Source organism: Perca fluviatilis, chromosome 17, assembly GCF_010015445.1.
Source record: "Perca fluviatilis chromosome 17, GENO_Pfluv_1.0, whole genome shotgun sequence".
Taxonomy (NCBI): domain Eukaryota; kingdom Metazoa; phylum Chordata; class Actinopteri; order Perciformes; family Percidae; genus Perca; species Perca fluviatilis.
The window spans coordinates 28,989,049-29,014,880 of record NC_053128.1 but is presented as its reverse complement, the minus strand read 5'-3'; the positions used below and the strand labels follow the sequence as shown (position 1 = coordinate 29,014,880).

General features: G+C 39.2%; 1 protein-coding gene across 3 annotated transcripts in view; it reads right to left on the bottom strand.

The window, feature by feature from the left end:
* clip1b (CAP-GLY domain containing linker protein 1b) overlaps positions 1 to 25,832 on the bottom strand; it is a 37,295-nt gene that overhangs the window by 3,891 nt on the left and 7,572 nt on the right. For 2 of the 3 annotated variants that reach the window (XM_039778974.1, XM_039778973.1), the window contains 16 exons: positions 25,328 to 25,708; positions 25,105 to 25,235; positions 24,578 to 24,702; positions 23,692 to 23,893; positions 22,600 to 22,797; positions 22,239 to 22,342; positions 22,031 to 22,091; positions 20,414 to 20,518; positions 17,725 to 17,886; positions 17,359 to 17,454; positions 16,286 to 16,343; positions 16,076 to 16,161; positions 13,468 to 13,542; positions 7,580 to 7,686; positions 2,923 to 2,968; positions 2,678 to 2,715 (listed from right to left, as the gene is read on the bottom strand). In XM_039778974.1, the coding sequence (XP_039634908.1) occupies positions 2,678 to 2,715; positions 2,923 to 2,968; positions 7,580 to 7,686; positions 13,468 to 13,542; positions 16,076 to 16,161; positions 16,286 to 16,343; positions 17,359 to 17,454; positions 17,725 to 17,886; positions 20,414 to 20,518; positions 22,031 to 22,091; positions 22,239 to 22,342; positions 22,600 to 22,797; positions 23,692 to 23,893; positions 24,578 to 24,702; positions 25,105 to 25,235; positions 25,328 to 25,708 (1,975 nt within the window). The remainder of the gene's footprint in view (positions 1 to 2,677; positions 2,716 to 2,922; positions 2,969 to 7,579; positions 7,687 to 13,467; positions 13,543 to 16,075; positions 16,162 to 16,285; positions 16,344 to 17,358; positions 17,455 to 17,724; positions 17,887 to 20,413; positions 20,519 to 22,030; positions 22,092 to 22,238; positions 22,343 to 22,599; positions 22,798 to 23,691; positions 23,894 to 24,577; positions 24,703 to 25,104; positions 25,236 to 25,327; positions 25,709 to 25,832) is intronic. The other variant, XM_039778975.1, reaches the window with a different exon arrangement.

Below are 25,832 nucleotides of genomic sequence, written 5' to 3'. Positions count from 1 at the left end.
TTGCTGTCAAACTTTGAAATCTGTTCTCCTCTCTGCTACGGTCAGTTGTCATTTCAGTACGAAAAGATGCGGCCCTCCTTCGCCTCCAGTCTTCATCACACCAATTCTGCTCCACATTCACATCGTCCTCCAGGTCTTCAGCAACTCTCTTCCCCACCACCACCACCAATCTCTAGACCCCAGGGGGGAAAATATCCTCAAATAATCCCGGCATCACTACCCCCCTAAATCCTAAATATACCACGTCACGATGGAGTCTAAACGCCAACGACTCTTCTCAAATTATTTGTAATCATGCTAAATTGTATTGTTCTCTCTTAATAAAGTCTCTCCTGATTGAACTCTCACTAAAGTGAATAAGAGACTTTTCCAAAATGTCAAACTATGGATCTAATTACTTTTCATTTTTTCAGAAATGTATTAAAGAATTTGTAGGCAAATTTTCAAGTTTCTTCGTGAGGACCAAATGTGATTATAATGTGTTATTTGCTTGGTTGAAGGTACACTGTAGAGTTTTACTCTACTTTATTGTCAGTTTACATTGAATTTATTGTGTTTACATTTAGTGTTTCTTCCCTAAAAGCATTGTGTGTATCCTTGAGGTCTAACTAATGTTTAGAATCTATTTCCTTCCTTGTGTTTGCTAGCTTGCATTCTTCTTCAATGCCTTTACTGGTGCGTTACTATGTGTTGTTCGGGCATTACCGCCATCAAAACATAGCTCCATAACACGGCTTCATAGAGCTGCTAGTGGTCAAAAACTCCAGAGGGTACCTTTAATATATATGCATAAATAAAAAGCCTTTAGGACTTCATTGCTCCCCTTATACTTGTGAAATCAAACCAAGCCATTTTAATACATAATAGATTAGAAGAGATAGATGGATTTTACATTAACATTAATCAAACAGTGAAAAACCTAGAGTGGGTAACCCCAGCCTGATCTGCCGGCGATTTGATTTCGCCCTGCAGTTCAGGCTGGAAACCTGTACATTTTTCTATCCTGCTTCCGTTACAAATCTGTGGGGACCAATCACAAACAGCCTTGTCCACCTGGTGCGCTATTGGCGGGTTTTACACAATGACGACGGAGAAGCGACCAAGCAGCTTCTCGTTTAAATTCAACATGGCGGCCACCGAAGCGCAGCAACCCGTTGATGCCGCTGTCGCTGCTACGTCACCTGGATGGTTGGTCTGATTGGTTGAAGGACTAGCCAATTGCGTACAGAGTCATTTGAACTAAGCCCGTTGATCGCGGCTCTTGTGCAGTAGACAATACAGAGCAGACTCCCCAGACTAATGGTCAATCTTAAAAAAATCACCAGAGCTTGGTCTGGTGAAGAACCAGGAAATCAATATAAATTCACAACCAAGAATCACCTTCGCTGAAGCTCAGTGGACTTTACAGCTGAGGATTTCAACCACTTGCCTCCAAAAATCAATTGTAACAGATCAGTGACACCCAGTCGACAACATCTCTGTTTTATGGATAAATTAAACTAGATGTGAAGCAGGTCGTTTCACCGAATCACATCTCCCGTCTTTTCCATGTTCACCTGAGAAGACTCCCTCCAAATCTATTACTTCTGCTCTAATTATCGTGCATCACCTCTTCATTTCCCTCCGGCCGACACCACAGAGATTGCCGGCTGCCTTCCACAGCCCTTCTCCTTCACTTTGTCTCTCAGATCTTACATCAGACACAACCTGCCTCAGCCGTCTATCATCCTCACTTTATCCAGCGTTCACTCTCAACGTAAGTCGCTGCTCTGAAGGTTGAGCTGAGTTGTTTTTTTAATCCCCCGATTACTGAGCTCAGACGCACGCGTGAGACAACACAAACTTTCTTTTGTTTCCAGACTTAGTAAGGGATGAAAATTAGACCAAACACAATGAATAGATGTTATAAGTTTTAAACATCTAACTGCACTATCAGATATGAAAAAGTCTGTCAGGAATAAACCCTGTTATTGTTCGGTACTTGTATATCACATGGATATTTCAATATGTCTACTCCACTTTCAGAGGCAAATATTTGACTTTTTACTCTACTACATTTATTTAGTTTTATAGTCACTTTTCGGATTAATATTTTACGTACAAAAACATACAGTTTGAACTTTTTTTCTACTTTTACATAGGTCAATTATTTAAATACTTCTTCCTGCAGTGAAAACAACATATTACACATAATAATAAAATAATAATGAAAACAATCGTTAGTTGCATTCTGTTAATAACTGTTTGTATACCAGTCAGGATGATTTATCAGTGGAATTATTGAGAAATGCATTTATAAATAAAACATGTCCTTAAATCTGCACACAACTACATAATAGTGTGTTATAATCCATTAATTAGCTGTGTATGTGCTGTTTATAAATGCTGAATAAGGAATTAATAAGGGTGTGACCTATTACGAGCCAGTGTATAATCAGTTAGTTAATGATTAACTTAAACGTCCATAAATATGGATTTATGATTATCAATTAAATCACACATTTAAAAGCATCAATTTTCACACTTTCAAGTATTTAAAGTGTGTACAACTACACAAGTGGCTGTCAGATAACATATCAAAGCCAGAGTCTGCGATTGTATTAAAAAAAAAAAAAGAAGTCACATGACAGAAATAGACAGAAATAGCATACAAGGAACATGTTTCCTAGTTTCTTACCTGGTCTTCATGTCTGGCATGTTACGGCCGTCTTTGTGCTGAGAGGCAAACACACACAAATATAGAGGCATTTAAATAGAAGCTAAACCCGTCTGAGCTTTAAGAGTTTAGTCACAGCAGGAAGTAAATCCTCGCTATGCCGAAACCTATTCATCAAATCACAGTTTCTGACTTAACAAATCTTTAACGGGATGAAGGAAATCACGTATATAATAATACAGATTTCGGAAAGATCAGTATTGTACCTCGTCGAGATGCTGAGACTTCTGGGAGGCCAGCTTCAGCTCCTCACTGAGAGAGACGAGAAAGAAAAGGAGAGGCGACACACTTAAAGAGCTGCACTGAAGCCTGTAGAGTCGGTGATACTGTATATCTGTGTCACCATCGCTGCTGTATGCTCAAATCTGGTGTGCAGCCAGATGTGTTCACATCTGTTAAACATACACACACATACGGACATACACCCACAAAAGAATTGAATGTTTCACCTGCTTTGATTTTAGGTGCAAAAAATTTATGAAAAGTGCTCATTCTAGATTTGGTTCTGAGCTGTCAAGTCTATCTGTTACATGTTAGATGAACTTGCACTTTTCTGTGTTATGTGTGACAGAAAAGAGAAAATGTTACAAAAGATTTATGGTTTCACTCAGAGCTGCAAGGATTAGTAAGTTAGATTAGTAAGTCATTTTGTAATGGTTTTAAGCAACTGTAACACAAAGGATTTCCCGCTTTTGTCTGTTTTATGTCATAAATCTGTCAAATATATTTTTGACTGTTCGTTGGGTAAAAACAAGACATTTGAAGATGTCACCCTGGAGTTAATAAAACTAGGATGGATATGTTTTCACATAATTGTTAGTTGCAGCCCTTGTTTCACTTTTTATCCAATTAAATGGACCGCATGGTTAATCACTTCAATCGATCCCTTTTACATTCCACATAGCTGAAGAGAGACAGGAAATGGGGTAGCGAGAGGGGTGACACGCAGCAAAGGGCCTCGGGTCTGATTTGAACCCGGGCCGCTGGCAAGGACTGAGCCTACATGGGGCGTGCGCTCTACCAGGTGAGCTAGAGGCCGCCCCACACATACACACTGTATTATAAAATATTGATTATAGCAGCTTTAAAGCAAACCAAGCCTATTAAAAAAAGCTCTGGTTTAAAAATATAAGATGTATTCAAGTCAATTACTAAAAAGAGGCAGAATCAGTTGGACCTACAATGATATAATCCACAGACTCGAAAAGCCATCTGTTGTGTGTATATCTGATGCTTATGTAGACTTCTACATCGTCCTATTTTAAACATCTTAAAGGATTTGACAGCTGTAAAGCCCACAGTGGTTAATACACTGTAGTGCTACAAAGATACAGTAGTGATACAGTACATCCACAATTCGTGAAAAAAATACCATCAGGATATCATAAAGCTGACACTGTAATCTGAGCAAGAGATCAAATTTAGACCCCGAGACAGCTGCGCAGACTGTGTTGTCTGGGAATTTATGAATCTGGATATTTTTGGATGCTGGAACCAAATGGTTTTCTGGAGAAATTGAAATTAGCTCCATGTGGGTCATTCTTAGGATTTGTGTCAAAGGAAGAAGCTACGTGTGACTAATAGCTTCATCTGAGTACCAGCTGGGTGAAATGTTTAGCTGCCTGCTGTATAATCACATCGGCCATGCCTCTACAGCATCCACGCCACTCAAACACAACAGGGAGGAGTTAACGGAAACTGCACTATATATATATATATATATATATATATATATATATATATATATATATATAGTATATATAAAAATGGTTCATCACATATACTTTGAAACATCAATGCTGTCTCTGTCACTTTTATTCTCTTTTAGGATGTAAAAGAAACAAATGTAGCACAACGTGAAGCAGCTGAGCATCAGCTTCTCCAATTTTACTTGGGAAACTGTTTCATGCTTCATCTATAATTGAATATTACTGTAGTTCTATGCTTCATGTCTCACCAAAGAGAACTCAAACTGCAACACACCAAAACACATTGATGAAAACAAGAAATCCTAAAGCTGCATTCATTTCTTCTGATCGGTTTGACCACTTTGGTCCAGAATTAAATGGCAATGTTTGGATTAATTGTCATTAAATTTAGTAAAACCATGTATCTTCCTGAGGATGAATCCAACTGACTTTGGTGATCCTTGGACCTTTTCTTTTAACGCCAACATGAGGTTAACATTTGTGTTTTTTTTTTACATAATTTATCTCCACAACTGGATTTCCATAACATTTGGTTATTAAATTCGTGTTCACCTCAGGATGAATTGTAATAACCTTTTTTGATCCCTCCACTTTTCATAGGGTCAAAACATTAATTTGACTAATACTTTATTCTGACGAAATACCTGCAAAACTCATCCTAATCCAATCAGCCTCAGATGTACATTGTGTTCACTGCTAATTAGCAAATGTCAGCATGCTAACACGCTAAACTGAAATGGTGAATACAATACCTGCTAAACATCAGCACATTTCTATTGTGAGCATATTAGCATGCTGACGTTAGCGCTTAGCTCAAAGCACCGCTGTGCCACAGTACAGCCTCACGGAGCTGCTAGCATGGCTGTGGACTCTTGTTTAAAAAGCATAACTTGTACATGAGGACAGTTTTTCTCTGGAAAATAAAGCCTACACAGCAGCAGCAACAACAACAACAGACAAAGTGTTGAGGATTTGACCCACAGTAGCACCAAAAACAAAACACAAATCTGAGCTGTGGTGCACACAGCTGCTCTCTCAGATGCCACAAGAGCCACATTGATTCCCCACACACACACACACACACACACACACACACACTCTGATGTCATAGTGAAAGCAGCCGCCATGTAGGAGCCAGGCGGTCCTAGGAGGAGAGAGGGAGCGATTATATAACATCAGACTGAGGAAGGATGGAGGAACACTGTTGAGATGAGACAGGATGGGGGTGGAGGGAAGGAAACTGTAATGAAGCCACAGAGGTGTTTAACATGATTAATAGACATTTGTGTTTTTAATTCGGCATTCATAGAAAAACAGACGTTCCTTAAGGAGGATGAAGCTGCTTTTGTTTCACTGTAACTAAAGCTATTTGTTGACATCTCCGTCGGCTACCCCTCCTTCAGGATGCTACATATTGAGGACTATAATTCAGCCAATTGGATCCATCTGGAGCTCTGACGTCACAGCTCTGATGACTCAGGGGAGGTGTGGCAGAATGATGAAAGACTCAAAAGCACACCACATACTTCTGCACGCACACACACACGCACACGCACACGCACACACACACACACGCACACGCACACGCACACACACACACACACACTATAAATAGACCTTGACATCAGGCTGGAGATTTACCACAAACACAACAAAGTAAAGTAAAAACATTGCTGTTAAAAGATGGAATCGGTGATGAATCTTGCTTTATCATGTTTTGCTCTCATCGCTCCAGAGAGGTCTTAAAAGGGCCAGACCCGTGGTGTTTCATGTTTCCATTTAGTACTTTACACCATAGCAAACCGTTATGCGACAAAATTATGTTTTACAAGTCTGAATGCATTTTTTCATCCACTCAATGGATCCATTGGTTTTCATTCATTTCCATAAGAAAGTAAAGTAAAGTGAAATGCAAGGGTGTCAGGGTGGTGATGGCGCAGTGGACATGCCTTTGGTGTAGGAGACCAGGGTTCAATTCCCACTGCGATACATCAACCAACGTGTCCCTGAGCAAGATACTTAAGCCCTAGTTGCTCCAGAGGCGTGTGACCTCTGATATAAAGCAATTGTAAGTGGCTTTGGATAAAAGCGTCAGCTAAATGACATGTAATGTAATCTAACTAATTGCTTTTGATGCTGATTATTAGTGAAGTAATATGTAACTAGGTGTTTCATGAGTAATGTGGAACGAGTACTTGATTACAGTTTTCAGGAAACTTGCCTAACTCCAATCGTTATTGTGTTTATAATTAACCTTCTCTTCTACAGATATGTGTATCTGTTCGTAAGTGTATATTTCCTTTTTCTCTCTTTTAAATCTATTTTTCCATGCATGAAAGGAAATGTTTATGTATCGTACATATTGCAATTGTACTGTTAATCGAGCATCTTTCAATAAAATAAATCTTTACAAAAAAAACTTGCCCAACACTGGTTTCCACACAATGATAATAATACTGCCGCTTTTACAGAAATTTGTGGATTTACTTGATTTTTCAATCCATACGGAAATGAATGGAAACCAAACGCTACCGGACAAGTACATCTGAAACATACATATACTATACTATACTATACTATACTATAACATACATAAAGGGTAACATGTAATGTCAAAAGAATACAGTATTTGTAGTTAAGGATCTTAACCCTGTCCTTTAAGGATGAACAACATTTTGAGGACTCTTGGTCTGAAATGTTTTATATATTATATATATTATATTATATGCGAGATTTTTTTTTTTATTGTGATTATGAGTGTTGGGCATTGTGCTTTACCATCATCCATCATCCATAATCACATAATAGCACCCTCTGGCTAATTATGGGCTTTACACAACAATTTAAAGCATATTTACAAGTAGAAGCATTCCTTCTGGAGAGCTACAGACGGAGCCACGTTAATAACACATTTGACATTTTAGCACTGAGTTTTTCAAATGTTTATTTTAAATGTTTAAAAGCAATTAAATCGAGCCACATTTGCAGAGTCCTTTATTTCATTAGAGCTTGAAAATGCAGGCTGGATTTTTAATCATCAGTTTAGACCCACAGGGCAGATTAACCACACCAGTCTAATGAACTGGCTGGCTGGGGTCACCTTTAGAGGCAACACGTGCCAGGAAAAAACACATTAGTTATCATGAGTACTCACATTTCCTTGCAGAGGACTCCGATTCGCTGGTTTTCTGAGCTGCTCCGCTCTTTCGACAGACTGAGCTCCTCCTGGTATTTGGAGTTCTGCTGTTTTAAAGCCTCGAGCTACAGAGGAACAGATACAGGAAAGGAAAGAGGGTCAGAACGAATATGTACACACCAAGTTAGAACAACAAAGAACATAAGGGGAGTAAGAGTTTTTCTCTTTTGCTCATCTTAACATATTCAAAGCATTAATGTTTTTACTGTACACTTCAGCCTGATTCGGGCTGGATTTATTTCTCAAGGGGAGATGGGGTGATTTTACCATTACTTGCACTAGTCAGTGATTTTAATCCCATCCTGAGCACGCATGTGGATACATTTTCACTCTGTGATAATTACAGCTGCAATTAATGATTCCGAACTGGCTGTTCCTCCAGTAATTTGAATCCCATCTGAAATGACGTCCTTGTATTTTAAAGAGGATCCAATGTGACGACAGAGAAGAATAAAGCCATCAGGAGAGTAAGAGATCATCAAATATGCTGTTGTAATGTCAGCTACAAATACTTGAACTTTTTTAGCCTATATTTGTTTAGATTTAAAACTTAAAAATAAGACAAATATATATACAGTATATATATATATATATACACACACACACACACACACACACACACACACACACACACACACGATAAGATAAAGAGAGGCAGGGAATCTTCATGTTACAAAAGCTGGAACCAGCATATCTTTGGCACTTTTGCTTGAAAATGTATTAAAACAATTTATCAGATATCAAAATAGTTCCCAACTGGGGCAATCCCAAAGTTTAGGGGTTAAGATTCCAGGAATGAACCAGAATGACCCTGGTTCAAGTCCCGCCCGAGACCTTTATCATGCATCTCACTAATAATCTCGCTAATTTCATGTAATCTCTTTACTGTCTGTAAACACGCAAAAAACGAAACGCCTCCACCTTCCCCCCCAAAAACATACGTACATACTTATAAAAAGTTGACCTAATTAATTCTATGTTGACCCCTAATCGATTAATCAACCAATCATTTCAGCCCTACTATACACCATAAACATACTGTATATTCAACATTATATTCCCATGTCCCATTTAAAATCAGAGGCAATGCTGCAGTCCCAAAAGAGACATTCTGGGTCATCAAAAGTGAAACTGCGGTTAATTCTTAAAATACACAACACCTTGATATTTGAGTCAGCAGAGAGCAGAAAGGGTTCAATTCATGTGAAACTAAAAATAAAAGCCTCAAAGACATCACTTACTCCAACTTTAACCCATGCAAACTATTAGTTACTATTACTATACTAGTAAAGTCAGGTATCTGTGATTCGAAACACATCTCATACATCATGAAATCGGCACGTGCAGGGCTGCGGGCCCCGCAGCCTTAAAATAGCAATAGTCGATGACTAATTAACAAGTGACTTTTAAATCAATGCCTTTTCTGCAGCTGGCTTCAGATAAAATAAAATAAATAAAAAACTCATCTTTAACGATTCACACTGAAACCGCCTGCAGCATGTTTCTGTTTGCACATTAACACTTCGTCAAGTGTGTTATCAACTGTGTTTTGGATGCCTTTGCATGGGAGTTTTTGACTTTTTTAAACACCTCAACAATATATACCTACACCTCCAAAGCGAGATCTGGTCTGCACAGCGTGCTCACATATAAACATGCATAAATATACACAAATGCAGAATGTAGACAGGTTATCTTCTCTGGTCAGAAGCACAGGCTACATCACGAAATCTTACATCACGAAATCTTACACCAACAGCAAGACAAATAATCATTGACAAGAGCTAATTAGAGATGCAAAATGTTTTCAAATGTTGTATGATATACATGTGTATGAGTGTTTTCTCCTTGCTCTCTTTGAGAAGAAAAATAAATAAAAAAAAAAGAAGCCTATTTAGAGACAAATTAGCACCATCTCTACCTGCGTACAGTGGCAGTAAAATGCCCCTGAATCTGCTGCACTGATCAGGTTTGAATCCCGGGCTGAAAACCAAAACAAAAGCCGACAATCCTACCTGGTAGTGAGGTGAGTAGATGTTACTGGAGTAGCCCTGATGCAGAGCAGCTATATCCATACCTAAACAGCTCACCACTGCTGGATTTCAAACTATGTTCACCTGCTAAACAACAGCAGTGTTGTTGCTATGTCACCCTCTCTCTCTACAGCATCACATGTAGACTAAAACAAGCTGGGCATCAATAAACCATCAGCTCTCATCCCCCGCCGTGCACGGCTGCGAGAGGGAAATGGAGAGCGTGTCGCCTCAGCAGTCTCTCTCTCTCTCTCTCTCTCTCTCTCTCACACACAGTTGTGTTAAAGAAGCTGAGCACTTCCATTATGTAAGCCCGACCAGAATAAGCTCCCCCCCCCCACCAGCATTCTGCTGCTCACACTCTCGTTTCCCCCCCATCTCCAACACCATATGTACACACTCCTCTAAACGATTCACCTTTCATTCAGTGTTTAACATGAATCACAGCAAAGTAGTTGACCTGACCTGCAGGCGCTAGCTGACTCCTTACACTACCAGGTCTGATAAAAACTACAAGCCAAAATGTTGTAGTCTCTCATACTGTTTTAGTGATGTGTCTGTACACAGACGGTCTAACTAGGGCTGCAACTGAAAACAAAAAGCATGTTAATGTTCTGTCTCCATCTCCCACTAGACTCCAGAAATACTCCGTTTATTATAATATTACAATAACTAGCAAATAACCACAACTTAAAAGCTGAAACCAGCAAATTGTTGGCAATTTTTTCTCAAAAAGTGACACAAACAGGGGAGTCTCCATGTCTCTAGTTTGAGTCATTCATATTGGGTCTTATACTGTTTTAGTGATGTGTTGTACACACAGAGGCTCTAACTGGCGCTGCAACTAACAATTTTATTTATTATCGATTAATCGGTCATTTATTTTCTCTTTTGGTCGGAGAATGGTGATCATTTTCGACATATTTAAGCTCCTTTTGGCTGACCATTACTCCAAAACCCAAAGATATTCTATCTATCTGAAAACTAAATCAGAATAAATCAGAAAACCAGCAAATAACCACAACTGAGACACCGTTCAAACCAAAAGGTTTGTGGAAGGATGAAATTAAGCATGACAAAACAAAAAGCATGTTGGTATTTTGTCTCTATCTCCCTCTCTACACAAGAATCCCCAAATATTTAGTTCATTTTCATAAAAGATGAAGAAAAACAGCAAATAACCACAACTGAAAAGCTGAAAACTGCAATTTTTCTGGCATTTTGTTGCATCTCTCTACCTCATTTCCTTGTCGTCTCCCTACTGGTGATCTCTAATAAAAGGCTTAAAAATTACACAAACTAAAAATGATATTAATAAAAACACTCAAACTATTTAATTGATTGTCAAAGTTTCAGCTCTGCATACAACAGATGTGACAGACAAGAGGCCAAACTGTTCATTAACTAAAGCAATGTTGTGTCCAGCCAGACCTCTCTCACACACACACACACACACACACACACACACACACGCACACACACACACACACGCACGCGCACAATACAAACAGACACACACACCCCCCCCCACCCCCCCCACCATTACATCACAACTTACAGCAACATGGCTGAGCGAAGAGAAGCAGACACACACACATGCGGCGCACACACACACACACACACACACACACATGCGCGCGCGCACACACACACACACACACACACACACACACGCAGCATTACATCACAACTTACAGCAACATGGCTGAGCGAACAGAAGCAGATGTTAGAGCATCCCTGCTGAATAAATTACGTCTGTTTCTTTGACTCCACAGAGACTGAACTCCTGTTCTCTTCATTAAAGCTGCAAAAACTTTTTTTAATTTTTGATGTAGGTAAGTATTTTGTCTGTTGTTCAGTCAAACCTTTAAATATTGTATGTTACCTTGTGCCCTGTTTAGGTGAGTGTAAACATTTTAGTCAGCAATGCCACTTTTGTTTATTGCCTATAATGATCGATTTGAATTTAAATTCAAAGAGTAGAAAAGAACAATGTCATGGAGAAAGGGTCACATTGTCTGCTCATTCTGACAACACTAGTACTGTATAAAGGCGGTGGTATGGAGGTATTTATTTTAGGTGCGTATTTTATTTCACTATACTATACTATAACACACAGTTAACACTATGGACTGCAAAATGACTAAAATTAAATATATAAATAAATATGTAATGAGGTAACACGTTATTTTAACACCCCACCCACCCCCAAATTTATTATATATAGGTAGTATAATAAATTATGTATTACACAATATTACGTAGCTGTGAGCACAAATAAGGACCTTTTTTCGTGTTTATTATTGTATTTGTCAAAAACTAAAACTCCTCCTATGAAGCATCTGTATCTGGTGTATATAGTTAAGTTAATGAAGGATTATTATTACATTTTCTAATTATAATACATATGTATTTTATATTCACTAAGTTATTTATTAATTAAGTGTGTAAACTGTTGTACTGTTTTATTACATTATGTACTATATTATATTCCTTTTTTTTTCAAGATTATTTTTTGGGGCTTTTCCCTTTAATGACAGTGGATAGACCACAAAGGGGGAGAGAGATGGGGGATGACACGCAGCAAAGAGCAGCGGGATGGATTCAAACCTACCGAACGCTCTTACTGGGTGAGCTAGAGGCCGCCCCGTACTATATAATATTTCTATATTATACAGACAAACACTACGTTTCCTAACTGATACGGTTAGTTTACAAGTACAATACAGGCCTTGGATACTGTATGTATGTGTACTGCTTTCCTTGTAACTTGAGTGTAATTGCTCTTTTATAGTTCAGATTTTTCCTCTGGGGATCATACTAACCTCTTGCACCTTAAAATCAGTGCCTTAAATACTTCAATCCCCAATAACAGCAGGTAGAGTCCCCTAAGTTATGTTGCAGTGCTGAAATATGTTGCATCATGAAAAAGATTTATGCCACGGGATGACTAAAATAGATACGACCGAACAGAAAGCATGTTTACGTTCCGTCTCTAATCTCCCGTCTCGATTTTCCTCGCTGTCATGAACATCTGGAGCTCACAAACAGCTGGAGTCAGAGGGAATGTAGGAGAACAAGAGGGCACCAGAGAGCCACGGGCTGAGGGAACGGCTGCAGGTGGAACGGATTGGAGTATGAAATGATAAAAATATCAAGTTACAGATGGAGGCTGAGAGGGAAGACACGGAGAAGAGAATAAAAGAGAGCGAGAATGAGACGGCCCACAGTATTTCATGCATGGCTGATTAAACGCGATGACTGGGACTTGGACAGTCACATGCGGTCAGTGTGGCCATCCTGAATACGTAATAAAAACCCTGCGGGCTTCAAATGCTAAACGTATGCATGTGCACGTGTGAATCCTTTCACAGGGCTGTGGACACTTAAAGGGACAGTTCGAATTTTTTGAAGGTTGTATGAGCTACTTGTCCATAGTCAGTGTGTTAGCTACAGTAGATGGCGGTCGGCACGACAACAGTTTGGAGAAGCAGGCAGGAGTACTGACATGGAAGCTACGGTAAGCAATGTCCTGCTGTGGTCGGAGACAGCAGCTTTAGCTACAGCTGATAAAATCTGCTTGTAGCAGTTGTCAAGGCTAGACATGAGAAGATGCTTTTGTTTGCTTCTATCTTCATTTTGTTTCAAAGATTTTTTTTTTTTTGTGTGTGCTAAATCTGCCACCGTTACCACTGCATATGTGATGTGTGAGAGTGTAAAGATTGTCCAAACAGCATACCAAAAATACAACTTCTAATAAAATGACAACTTGGGGCCTTCAGTGACAGTACAGTCACTGCTGTATCTGCTCACCTGTGTCTCCAGTGTCTTATTGTCATTGGTCAGCTGCTCAAAAGACAGGGCCGTCCTCTCGGACTTTTCAGTAGCCTGAAAAAACATTAATAATATTTAGCTCCACAGGGTATGGTAATATGTAGCAGACAAATATTATTTATGACAAAACCAGCTTGTTTTCATGAGAATATTTGTTTTGTGATCAAGAGAAAATGGTTTTATTATTGCCTGATCTCGACATTACATATTGTCCAGAAAAAAGAAGTCTCTCCTTTCAACTTTCAAAATACTTTTTCGTGATCATGAAATCGTTATTTTGAGATCACGGGGAAACAGAACATGTCCTGCTGAGATCATTAAATATGATGACAAAAAAGCAAAGCATTTTTCTGGGTATTATCTATTTTTTTTATATTATTTTAGTATGTTGTGTAATGTGTCTTATCCTCTCTTGAATAGCAGCAAAGTCTATATAAATTATTAAAAAAAATGTGTTTGTGTAACATTTAATTATAGCTGTATTAACATATTTTTTGGCCACATTGGGACAGTGGAAACAGGCTGTAAACACAACACTGACATATCATCAACTTTTAGGTTGATATGCTGAACTTGTTGGCAAACAGTTGCTTATTTCCACATCCGGCAGAGGGTTAGGGTTAGGGAGAATCCCGATGATGATTCATTAGGAGTCTTTGTCCCTACCTGATGAATGTCCAATATTCTCTTTCTTTCTGCTTTTTTGTCCTCCACCAACTCCTGAGGGAAATATCCGTCTCTTTAGCTGCTAAGCTCCACTAAGTTCACCAGCTAGTCTCTTACTGAGTCTGTTTGCTGCTCAGCAGGTCGTTATTAGTGAACAGTGGCTTTTTACAGCTTTTTCTCTGAAAAACAGCAGCTGCTGGAAACAATGCTGATAAAAGCATTGAAAGCAAATCAGTAAAGAGTAAACAGTAAGGTTACAGGGCGTAAAAACAAAAACAATGAGCTGAAAGATGCTAAAATACTCTGTCGAGCTCAGGGGAACTGCAGAGTCAGGTGATAGTTCTCTTACACATTGTCATTAGATCCATTGTTCATTTTAAATATCAATTAGAAAAGCCTAAAATTAGATATAATTTAGATTCTCTTTTGCACAACAAACATACAAAAGGCACAAAGATCAAAATCACTCTCAAGTTCAGGCTCAAAGTCTAAACGGACGTGAGCACTTAAAAAACAGCATTCCATAAATAGACCGGAAAGATAAGAGGTCATTAAAAAATGTTGGCTAAAAAAGGAAAGGCCCTTTACTGAGCGAGCCTCAAGCTTGTTCAGCTGTTTCAATTTCACATCCATTTGTAACGTTTCCCATGAAGCAAGAGCAAAAAGCTTGGACTTTAGGGAAAGATAACAAAACACTCGCTTATAACTGCAAAGTGTAATGTCTACTGAGAATCCTTTTAGAAATATTAAAGCAGTTGAAAGAGAGGACTCTGTTTTACCACTTTATTTATGTTACTGCTGATATACTGTATAAGCTCACGTGTTTGTTTTGTGTGACTTTTTGTACTTTAAGTATATATATAGATGCTAATACTTCTGTGCTTTTACTGAAGTAAGATTTTGAATGCAGGACTTTTAATGTTAACGGAGTATTTCTACATTGTTTCTACATCCATCTTTTTTCAAATCATGATGACAAGCAGCCACAGCTGATAGACCTTTGCAAAACTGTACAGCTTGAATGAAAAAAGAAAAAAAGAAGAAGACTGGTGCGTCAACTTATCAAACCCAAATGGGAATAAGAGTAATGTGTGCATGTGTGTGTTAGTAATGTTTTAACAACATAGAAAAATAGCCTGAGGCCATAGTCAGCTCTAGAGAGGGAGAGCTTCACTAAGTCTGAATAATAGCACACTGGAAGGTTACTTAAGGAAGGATTATTAAAGTAAAGGCCACTTAACTGTACACTGACTACGTGCAGTGGGTGTAAGTACTCAGATTCTTTATCTAAGTAAAAGTGCATATTACTTTAAGTGTGAAAAGTACTCATTGTTGCAGTAAAATGTTCCCTGTCAGTGTTTTCCTCTTCTTCTATCTGATGTTTCTGGATTAATATTCCAGCTGCATTAATGTTTATGTTGCATTTTACTGCTGTAGATGTTTAACTCCTTTATATACTGTTGGGTAGTTTAATCTACAGCAATGCATCATCTTCTATAAAATCATATGTTTGTAGCCTTGCTGTCCTGTGAGAACCAAGTCGTGGCGTCAGAAAAACAGCCCTGTTTTCAGCTTTGTGACGATGCATTTTCCAGCTGAGAAGTAGGGAGAATTTTCTCAACACGTAAAGGAACACTTCATCCTTCAGTTTATCACAAACAATCAACATCAAAACATCTGGAGATACGTGGTTTTCCACTGGATAGGAAGGGAAGGAAATCATCGGAAAAGTAATTAAAGCTCTCTACAAATGTAGTGGAGTAAAAAGTACAACATTTACCTTGGAGATGTAGTGGATTAGAAGAATAGTATTGGAAAAATACTTGAGTAAAGTACAAGTACCTCTAATTTGAATTTAAGTACAGCACTTGAGTAAATGTACTCCGTTATTATCAACCACTGACTACATGTGTAAACCTACCTGTGTCAGCTCTTTCTCTCTGCACTGAATCTCCTCTTTCAGGGTTTGGATTTCTTTCTTTGACTGCTCCACACTCTGCTCCAGTTCTGACAGAAATCAGAAAGATAACATCAACTATAAACATACCATAATCATCTTCACTCAGAAAAAAACTGATTACACACTTTCTAATGAGCATAAACTCAGTTGAGATACATCTGATACGATTACCTTGCATGGTCTTTGCTGTCCTCCTGTTATCCTCCTCAGCTGTCTCAAGCTTTTGTCTCTGAAAAGGAGAAACATCAGCGTGACTACGAGCTAATCGCTCACATAGTCACATTCTTGTACCTTGAGCTAATAATGACTGGGCCCCGAAAACATGCGAGGTTTGTGGATAAAATGCCTCTCTTAATGAGGCCACTTTAACGATGCCCACGAGCAAAACACCTCACAGGGAAAAAGTAAGACAAATAAGGTAAAACTACAGTTACAGAATGGACCCTGACAGACGTGCACTTCATCACGGAAATCTGTTAGAATAAACTCCCGAAGCCACTTTTCTGTAAAGGTTATGACGCCATTATTACTAAGGCAGACCTAATAACATTTCCGTGAAACTTTTAGAGCTAAAATAACTAGTGAATTCATTGAACACAATAAATAAATCAACTATTTTGATAATGGATAAATAACGTAATGTAATTTTAAAGCAAAAATGCCAAACAAATCCAGTGGTCCCAGCTTTTCAAATGTGAATAGTAACTAGCTCTACACTTCAGTTGAAGAACATTTACTACATTATATCATTGTATGCTTATGTCCATGTCTTCTACATGGATCCATGTCTTCTAAATGAATCAGCAACTGGTGAGATGATGTCTTTTTGCCTTTTCTTTTGACTGTGATGAAGACACAGTTGTGTTGAAACATCGGCCTGTTTGCTCCATTAAATGCTGCAAATCAATCAGCGTGATCAGTCCTTTTTTTCTGAGAAGCAGAATTGTTGCTTGATGTGCAGAGAACTAGTTTTTACGTGCAGTGTTAGCCTCAATCTTTAGCACGATACCATGTATGAACTAAATGAGTGCAATGAGTGTAAAACTGCAATCACATTTATGTAACGAAGTACATGTCTAAATAACAAAGATGTATATTTAAAAGGCCCAAATCACTTTATAACCGATATTGGAAGCCAGAAATGTTGGAGATTTTATGTCTACGTCGTCCTCTTTTTAATAGTCACGTTATCTCTTTTCTCTGTTTATTTGTGATTATTATGTACCAAGTTTCCTCCTTCTTACCAGGCTGGTTAGCTGCTGTTCCAGAGAGCTCTTATCTTGCTGCACAGACTGAATTGCTTTCTGTTTGCTCTCTATGTCAACACTCAGCTCACTGATCTGTTGGAGACACATGGTATAGAAATACATGTAAACCTGAGCCATAAATGATGCATCATCACAGCAGCTTTAACAAACCAAGCATAGGAAGGAACACAGGCCTATTTACATTAGGGGCTAAAAGAAGGGTTGTAAATAGAAACTGTGTACATTCTTTCTGTTTTACATTATGCCATAAATTGTACGACAATGATGAATAATCTATTTTACAAGCGGAGAGTATCATACAGCTGCTGCCCAGGCTCTGACGCTGACTCTCTTTCCACAAACCTTTTTCTCCTGAGACAGTGCCTGGGCCTTGAGGCTGCTGATCTGTTGCTGGGACAGAGACGCAGCGTCCTCCTTCTGCTGGGACGCCCGGAGCCTGAGCTGCAGGTCGGCCACCTCCCTCTCCAGCTCCATGATCCTGGAGCGCTCAGACACTGTGGCCACCTGAAGCAGAGAATGTAGAAAAGGAGACATGAAGACAAAAAAAACGGACAAGGAGAGCTGACAGAGGGGAGTAGTAGCGGAAACAGTGGACCTTGGTGGTGTAGTAAAATAAACAAATATAAGTTGTAACCTGATTTTCTGATTTTTATAGTTTTATTTACTGTCAAGATAGCTTTTAAGAACGTTGTATGTGGATATTGTAGAACTGCAACTAACAATTATTTTTGTGATTGATTGTTTTGTCTATAAAACATCCGAAAAAAATAAGTTAAAATTAAATAAATCTTCTCATGTAAGTCAGTATCAAAAAAAAAATAAAAAATATTTTAAAAAAATTTAAAATTTAAAGCCCTTTTTTTTTTTTTTAATTATTTTTTTAATTATTTTCTTAGTTATTTACATTTATAATTAGTCAAAAGTCAAGAATTTTGGCCTGTAAATCTCATATCATCCATAAAATAAACCACACTTATTCTGAGTGGATACAATTGATTCATTGATTGAAAGAAAAATCCACTCCACAGGAGGACCGGAGCAAAGTTTCAACCACCAACGGAGAATCTGGTGCAAGCCAGTCTTACTCCAGGAGAAAGACCGGTCAAAGATGGGACCTTCTGGTTAAAAGACCAAGAATAGTAGTGTTCTACATTTTTCTTATGGTCAATTAATCCCATGAAAAGACAAAAAGCAACAGTGAATGTATCTACTAACAAGTATTACTTTGTATAGATCTTCTTCCTCTGTGCCATAGAGTTCCATTGCTGTCCAAAAACTGTTGAAAGCCAAACTGTTGCACTGGGTGACATGTTCCTTCATCATTTTGAACACATACACTGTAGACCACTTTGACTCAATCCCACACACACCATTCTGCTGCCACAAATACTCACTAGAGCACAAAATGTGGCTTAATCCACCGCTGAAAATAGTCCCCAACACATGCACTATTTCCTTCTGTTTGTTGAAAACTACAGTGGCCAGCTGTTTTAGATACTGAGCCTTTTTTCTTTTTAAAGAAAATATATGTTTGTGAGCTGTTTTAAAGTTCTACATCTTTAGAAGTAAACAATGTATTCTGGTTTTGAGTGCAACAGATAGGAAAAGTAATAAAAGACAAACTAACACATTTTTTTGTTAGTTTTTTTGGTTTTGTTTTTTTCATGGGATTTGTTGAAGAAAAATGATGACCGACATCGTCAAAAGCAGAGGCATTTCCAGACTCTATCAGACTAACTTTTTTTGTAATTGCGTGCACACATGCATCATTTTTAGTATGATAGAACTAGTTATTAGAAAAGCTCAAGGCCGATGAGATGTTAATGTCCCCATGTCAGGGCAACGAGAGAAGCAACTTGTGATTAATCTGACATTGCATGTTTGCACGCTGTGGTTCCTGCAATATACAGTACAGGCCAAAAGTTTGGACACACCTTCTCATTCAATGCGTTTTCTTTATTTTCATGACTATTTACATTGTAGATTCTCACTGAAGGCATCAAAACTATGAATGAACACATATGGAATTATGTACTTAACAAAAAAGTGTGAAATAACTGAAAACATGTCTTATATTTTAGATTCTTCAAAGTAGCCACCCTTTGCTCTGATTACTGCCTTGCACACTCTTGGCATTCTCTTGATGAGCTTCATGAGGTAGTCACCTGAAATGGTTTTCACTTCACAGGTGTGCTTTGTCAGGGTTAATTTGTGGAATTTTTTCCATTATTAATGGGGTTGGGACCATCAGTTGTGTTGTGCAGAAGTCAGGTTGATACACAGCCGACAGCCCTATTGGACAACTATTAGAATTCATATTATGGCAAGAACCAATCAGCCAAGTAAAGAGAAATATTATCATTACTTTACCATCATTACTTTAACAAATGAATGTGTCCCCAAGTGCAGTCGCAAAAACCATCAAGCGCTACAACGAAACTGGCTCACATGAGGACCGCCCCAGGAAAGGAAGACCAAGAGTCACCTCTGCTGCTGAGGATAAGTTCATCAGAGTCACCAGCCTCAGAAATCGCAAGTTAACAGCAGCTCAGATTAGAGACCAGATGAATGCCACGCAGAGTTCTAGCAGCAGACACATCTCTAGAACAACTGTTAAGAGGAGACTGCGCGAATCAGGCCTTCATGGTCAAATAGCTGCTAGGAAACCACTGATAAGGAGAGGCAACAAGAAGAAGAGGTTTGTTTGGGCCAAGAAACACAAGGAATGGACATTAGACCAAAGAGCAGAGCAAAGGGTGGCTACTTTGAAGAATCTAAAATATAAGACATGTTTTCAGTTATTTCACACTTTTTTGTTAAGTACATAATTCCACATGTGTTCATTCATAGTTTTGATGCCTTCAGTGAGAATCTACAATGTAAATAGTCATGAAAATAAAGGAAACGCATTGAATGAGAAGGTGTGTCCAAACTTTTGGCCTGTACTGTATTTTGTGCCATCATTAATAAACCCAGTGGGGGGAAAGCACATCACTCAGTCCTGCTGTGGGACTGGGACAGCCAGCATTACCCTAGTGTCCTCTAAATCCCTCTGGAGTTTTTCAGCTTTGGTCTTTTCAAAGAGCAGGCTCTGCTCAAGCTCCTTTATGTGGGCATGCTCCAGTCTGGACTGCATCTGTTAGTAAGAGAGAGCAGGAAGAGAAGGAGAACAAACACCAATGCAACATGCCAGCTTTGTGTGCCACATACAGAAGGAAGACAAGACTTTAAAGAGAAAGGCCAGTAAGTAAGAAAGCACTGAAGGTTTCCTACATTTCAGTTACATCAGTTGGTTGTGAACAAAGGAAAAGATTGACATTCTGCTCTGAGGAATATCAGGTGTTCTAACTCTCAGATTCCTCATTTTTATTTCTCTTCTACTGACACTTGTTTGCTTGAATTCTTGAAGGACACTAATTTAGGCACTAATTCCCTCTGAAGAGTGAAGAAGATGCAGACAAGAGAGGAAGATGAAAGCAAGAAAGAAGACTGAAGGCGAGGCGAGACAAAAACAGCTTTCAAGAACAGGCATGTGGATGAAAAGATGACGAGAGGATGGTCATGAATGAATTAAGCATGAATGAATAAATAAAAAAGAGCAGGAAGAAAATTGTGTATGAACAAAAAAACTAATTAATGATCTTGAAACAGCACAGGAAAAGGAAAAACCTAAGACAGAATGATTTATTTAATCATCAGGAAATGCAAAGCAATAGTAGCATTTAAAAGTCATATGACCAGAGCAAGTAAAAAACAAAAGAGATCAAACTCAGGTGTTCATTAGAAACGTGTATACAGGAGGGCTAAAGGTTGATATTATCTACAACTAAGTGGAAAAGGTTATTTCAAATAAGTTAATCAACTATCCATCTAGTTTGTCAATAATTCACGCATGAATTTCACTAATAATTGAGCCTGAAATGTGAGACTTTTATAGCTGAAGTGAGTGAGAGAATATGTTTAATTGAGAACCAGATTACTAGGAATGTCACAAGAACGGGTACTTCGGTACCAAAATTCAAAAAAACGTGACGGTACTCATTTTTCTACAGTGCCGTAGGTACCGGGGGATGCAATCCTTCCGGACCAGACGGGGGCAGTACAGTATATACGCCTAACGTTACAAATGTTCTAGACTGCCGCCAAATGCTGAAGAAGAACGCCGACTAGGAAAAACAGCAAATAGCCCCTCATCTCCGTGCACGGCTTGACCGCAATTCAGCTCACGGCTTTACCGTAGCCTACATCTACGGCGGCGGCTTTCATGACTTCACCTGGTGAACTCATGGAAGACGTCACCATACGCTGGCATGTGTGGTGACGCCAGGCTTCAGAGCAGTGCCAGCGAGCTGTGGGGTCCAGAAGACTGACGTTTTCTCCAGATTACATGTGAATCACGCTCTCCTTGCCCCCTCCACTCCACACCAAAACTTAAATAAAAAAAACAAACAACACACTGACACTGAAAGAAGAGTGACATGACACTGCCCCACCAAATGTTTAAATAAAGGAATTAATGTTTAAGTATTATTATTAGTTTCTTCTTTTTTTTCTTTTTACATAACGTGGTAATTGACTTTGGTATCGGTACAGACTACTAGATTTTTGGTCTCGTGACATCCCTACAGATTACATAACCACAAGTTACCTCTAGGTCTCCTCTGGTGATGCAGGCCTCTTCCACACTAAACTGGAGATCTTCCACTTTTCTGTCAAACAGGAACAATAATGAAAATGTCCTCCAACTGTACATATCATACAGTGACACATACAAACAATGTCACACCTGTTAACCACTGCTCGGACTTTATCCAGAAACAGATTCATGTGCAGGCGGCAGGCAGAGTCTGACTCACCTCTTCTCCTCCTCCAGCTGGTTGAGCAACTCCACTTTGTCTCGATCTGCTGCCTCCACCAGCGAACGCAGCTGATCCAGCTTTGCCTCCATCTCCACTGCATACTGTAAACACACAGAATGAAGAACACTTAGCATGAGTTGACTTGGTGAAGGTACACCAAACATTAAGAGTTGATTCTGGCATTAACAGCACATTAAGCTCCAATCACCAACATGTAAACCACTTTAAACATTAGCTTTACATTTTTTGTTTTGGAATCTATTTTAAGTCTCCCTTTTTGTGCTAAATTGTCTTTATGCTTATTATTTGCCTGTGTTCTTGTTTGCCTGCCGACAACAGACGTGTGCATGTATCTGACCTGATCCCGTCCTTTCCTCAGCACAACCATCTCCTGCTGCATCTCTCCTGCATGGCTCGTAACCTTCGCCACCTCACATCTCTCCAGGTCTCGCTCTGCTAGCAGCTGTTCGATGTGCTGCTGCTTCTCCTTCAGAGCCTCCTGCAGCGCTGTGGTGCCAGAGATCTTACGAGCGTACCGAGCAGATGTCTCTGTCAGCTGGAAAGATACAGGGACAGATAGATTCACATTTACAAGTTTGTATGTTGTCTGATACTGTTTCCTAGACAAAAACAAGTAAATTGGCTGGGATACATTGACACCACAAACACAATATAGACAACTGTTTATAAGAAATGATGTTCGCAGGGAGGAGGTCGGGTGGATTTTGGGGATTTTTCAGATCCTGAGTTCCGCGGTAAAGATTGTGGTTCAGCTGGCTGATGGGAATGTCATTATTTTTGCAGGTATTTAGTCATAAAACGTTGGACAAGTTTAGGTTTTGACCTGATAATGGCATTAGACAACAAGTCAGAGGATCACCCACGTTATAACTATTTATCTAATTCATTTTACAGCAATCCAGCCAACATTTGTTGAGATATTTCACTCAAAATCACATTTGTGAACCTCACGGTTGCGTGAGAGGAAAACTCAGATGATCACCAAAGTCAATAGGATACACTGGTTGGGAACCGTGAATATCTGTTCAAACGTTTGTGCAAATTCATCAAGTAGATGTTGAGATATTATACAGGATAAATGATAACGTTGACCTACTGGTGGCGCTAGATAAAAAGTCAGGGGATCAGCAAAGTCAGTAGGACTCATCCTCTGAGTACAACATGAATGTTTGTACAAAGTTTCATGGCAATAGGTGTAGAGATTTGACTGACATTGCCACTTGCATGGTTAAAAACAGTTAATGCATATTCAAATCATGCTGTAGTTGCCTTTGAAAGTTTTACAGTTTAATCTGCACATTTTTTGAGTTGACAAATACATTTATTCAAAATGTCTCCTTATCACATCGATAAAAAAATTTAATTCAGGACACAAAAAACATGAAGATGAGTTTTCCACCTATGCATACAGAACTTCAACAAGTCTTACCAGTCCCGCTCGGCTGGGTTTGCCGCTGATGGAGGAGGTGGCGGAGCTGAGCGAGCTGATGGAGGAAGCACTCGGGCTCCTCTTGAGGGTGGACCTCCTCCGTGAGCTCTTCGCTTTGGTCGGTGTGGTGCACGGGAAGCCGATCCGTGTCACCTTGTGGGCCGGAGCAAACAGACCATACCTGGGCATGCACTGAAAGTATCTGAGAGAAAACAGTCAGGCACCAACTGAACTCTCAGCACTGACAGGTGGTTTAGGAACATTTTCTTTACCTGTTACTGCATGATTTTGTTAATACAGATATATATATATATATATATATATACACATACATACACACACTCTACCGGTCAAAAGTTTGGGGTCACTTAGAAATTTCCATTCCTCTCCATTCCAGACAGAATATCAGCTGAGATCAGTTGCATTGTTTTTTTTAACCAGGGCAGCAGTTTTCAGATTACATTATGTGCTTACATAATTGCAAAACGGTTGTCCAATGTTTTCTCAGTTTGCCTTTTAAAATGATATCAGATTAGTAAACAGAAGTTGCCTTTGGACTGTTGGATGAATGGTTGCTGATAACGGGCAATGTAGATATTGCATTAAAGATCAGCCACTTCTGTCTACAACATTGGAGAACCCTTTTGCAATTATGTAAGTACATTGTGTAATCTGAAAACTGCTGCCCTGATTAAAAAACAATGCAACTGATCTCAGCTGGTATTCTGTCTGGAATGGAGTGGAATTGAAATTTCTAAGTGACCCCAAACTTTTGACCGGTAGTGTATATATACTGTGTGTGTGTGTGTATATATATATATATATATATATATATATATATATATATATATATATATATATGTGTGTCTTTTCCAGTGGTCTTTACCTGGTCCCTGCTACAGCTCCATCATTCTTGCCAAGAGGTTCATCTAGTTCCACTCCACACCACTGTCCCTTCGCAAAGTCTGCCTCTCCCAGAAACCGCACTACTCCTGCCTTGTTACCACCAACCTACACACACAAAAAAAACTAATTAAAATTTTTTTTCATTTCTATATTTACACTTAAGGTCTTCGTTTTCAATCACAAAATGTGCCATTAAAATAAAGAATTGTTGGACTCCAGTAACACATAGTTAACACAGTTTGTAGTAAGCACATACTACCTTTTAATAATTCAATTACCTGGAGTGCAGTTTGGAATTAAAAATTACCCTCTTACGCAACAATATATCATCAGTTGGTGCATTAAAATATATTACCAGAGCAAATTCTATTCAGATTTCATACCAGAAGAACACTTGTTCTAGGATCGTGTTAGGATCAGAATACAAAAACTGTTCTTGCAATTGACTGTATGTTAATATAAGTATTCATTCTGAGTACATTAGTGATTCTACACCGTATTTCTTACCAGCACACGGTCTCCCAGCCTCAGCTCCCTCCTCTTCTTCATGGATTCGGTGTCTGAGACATTAGACACCGACTCGCTGGATGTGAGCATTCGGTTTAGTGCAGCACTTGTCTTTATGCCGGTGCCCTGAGCTGGAAAAAAAAAACATCTTTATTTCACTGAAAAACAAACGTATATATCAATGTTTTCTGTATTTTCACTGATACATGGTGCTGGATTTTACCAGTTGAGTTAGTGCCAGCGGGTGCAGACTCGCTTGTTGCGGAGGCTGCTGGGGCTGGACTGGCCTGCCCCCCATTTGCCTCCTTCTCTGGCAGTGCAGTCTTGGATAGCTTTGAAGGCCGCGTGAATATCCCCTTCCCATCCTCACACTGGAAATATCGGACCCCTGCCACAGACCCATCGTTCTTCCCGATAGGCTCATCCAGCACAATCCCCGCCCACTGCCCAGGAGCAAACTGCGTGCCCCCGATAAACTGCACGTAGCCGGGCTTGTTGCCGTTGACCCAGACCTTCTCTCCGACCTGGAAGTCTGTACTTCCATCTTGAGTAGGGGAGGTCACACTGCCGGGGGACTTCTCAGGAGGAACTGGCTTTGGAGCACCTGCAATCCCAAATATGCTTTATTAACCTCTAGTCACTGCTTTTTACTATCACTTCTGACATCAAACAGACAAGTCAGTTTAAATACAGTTTAGAAAATTGTGTTTTAGCTGAGTTTTACCTGG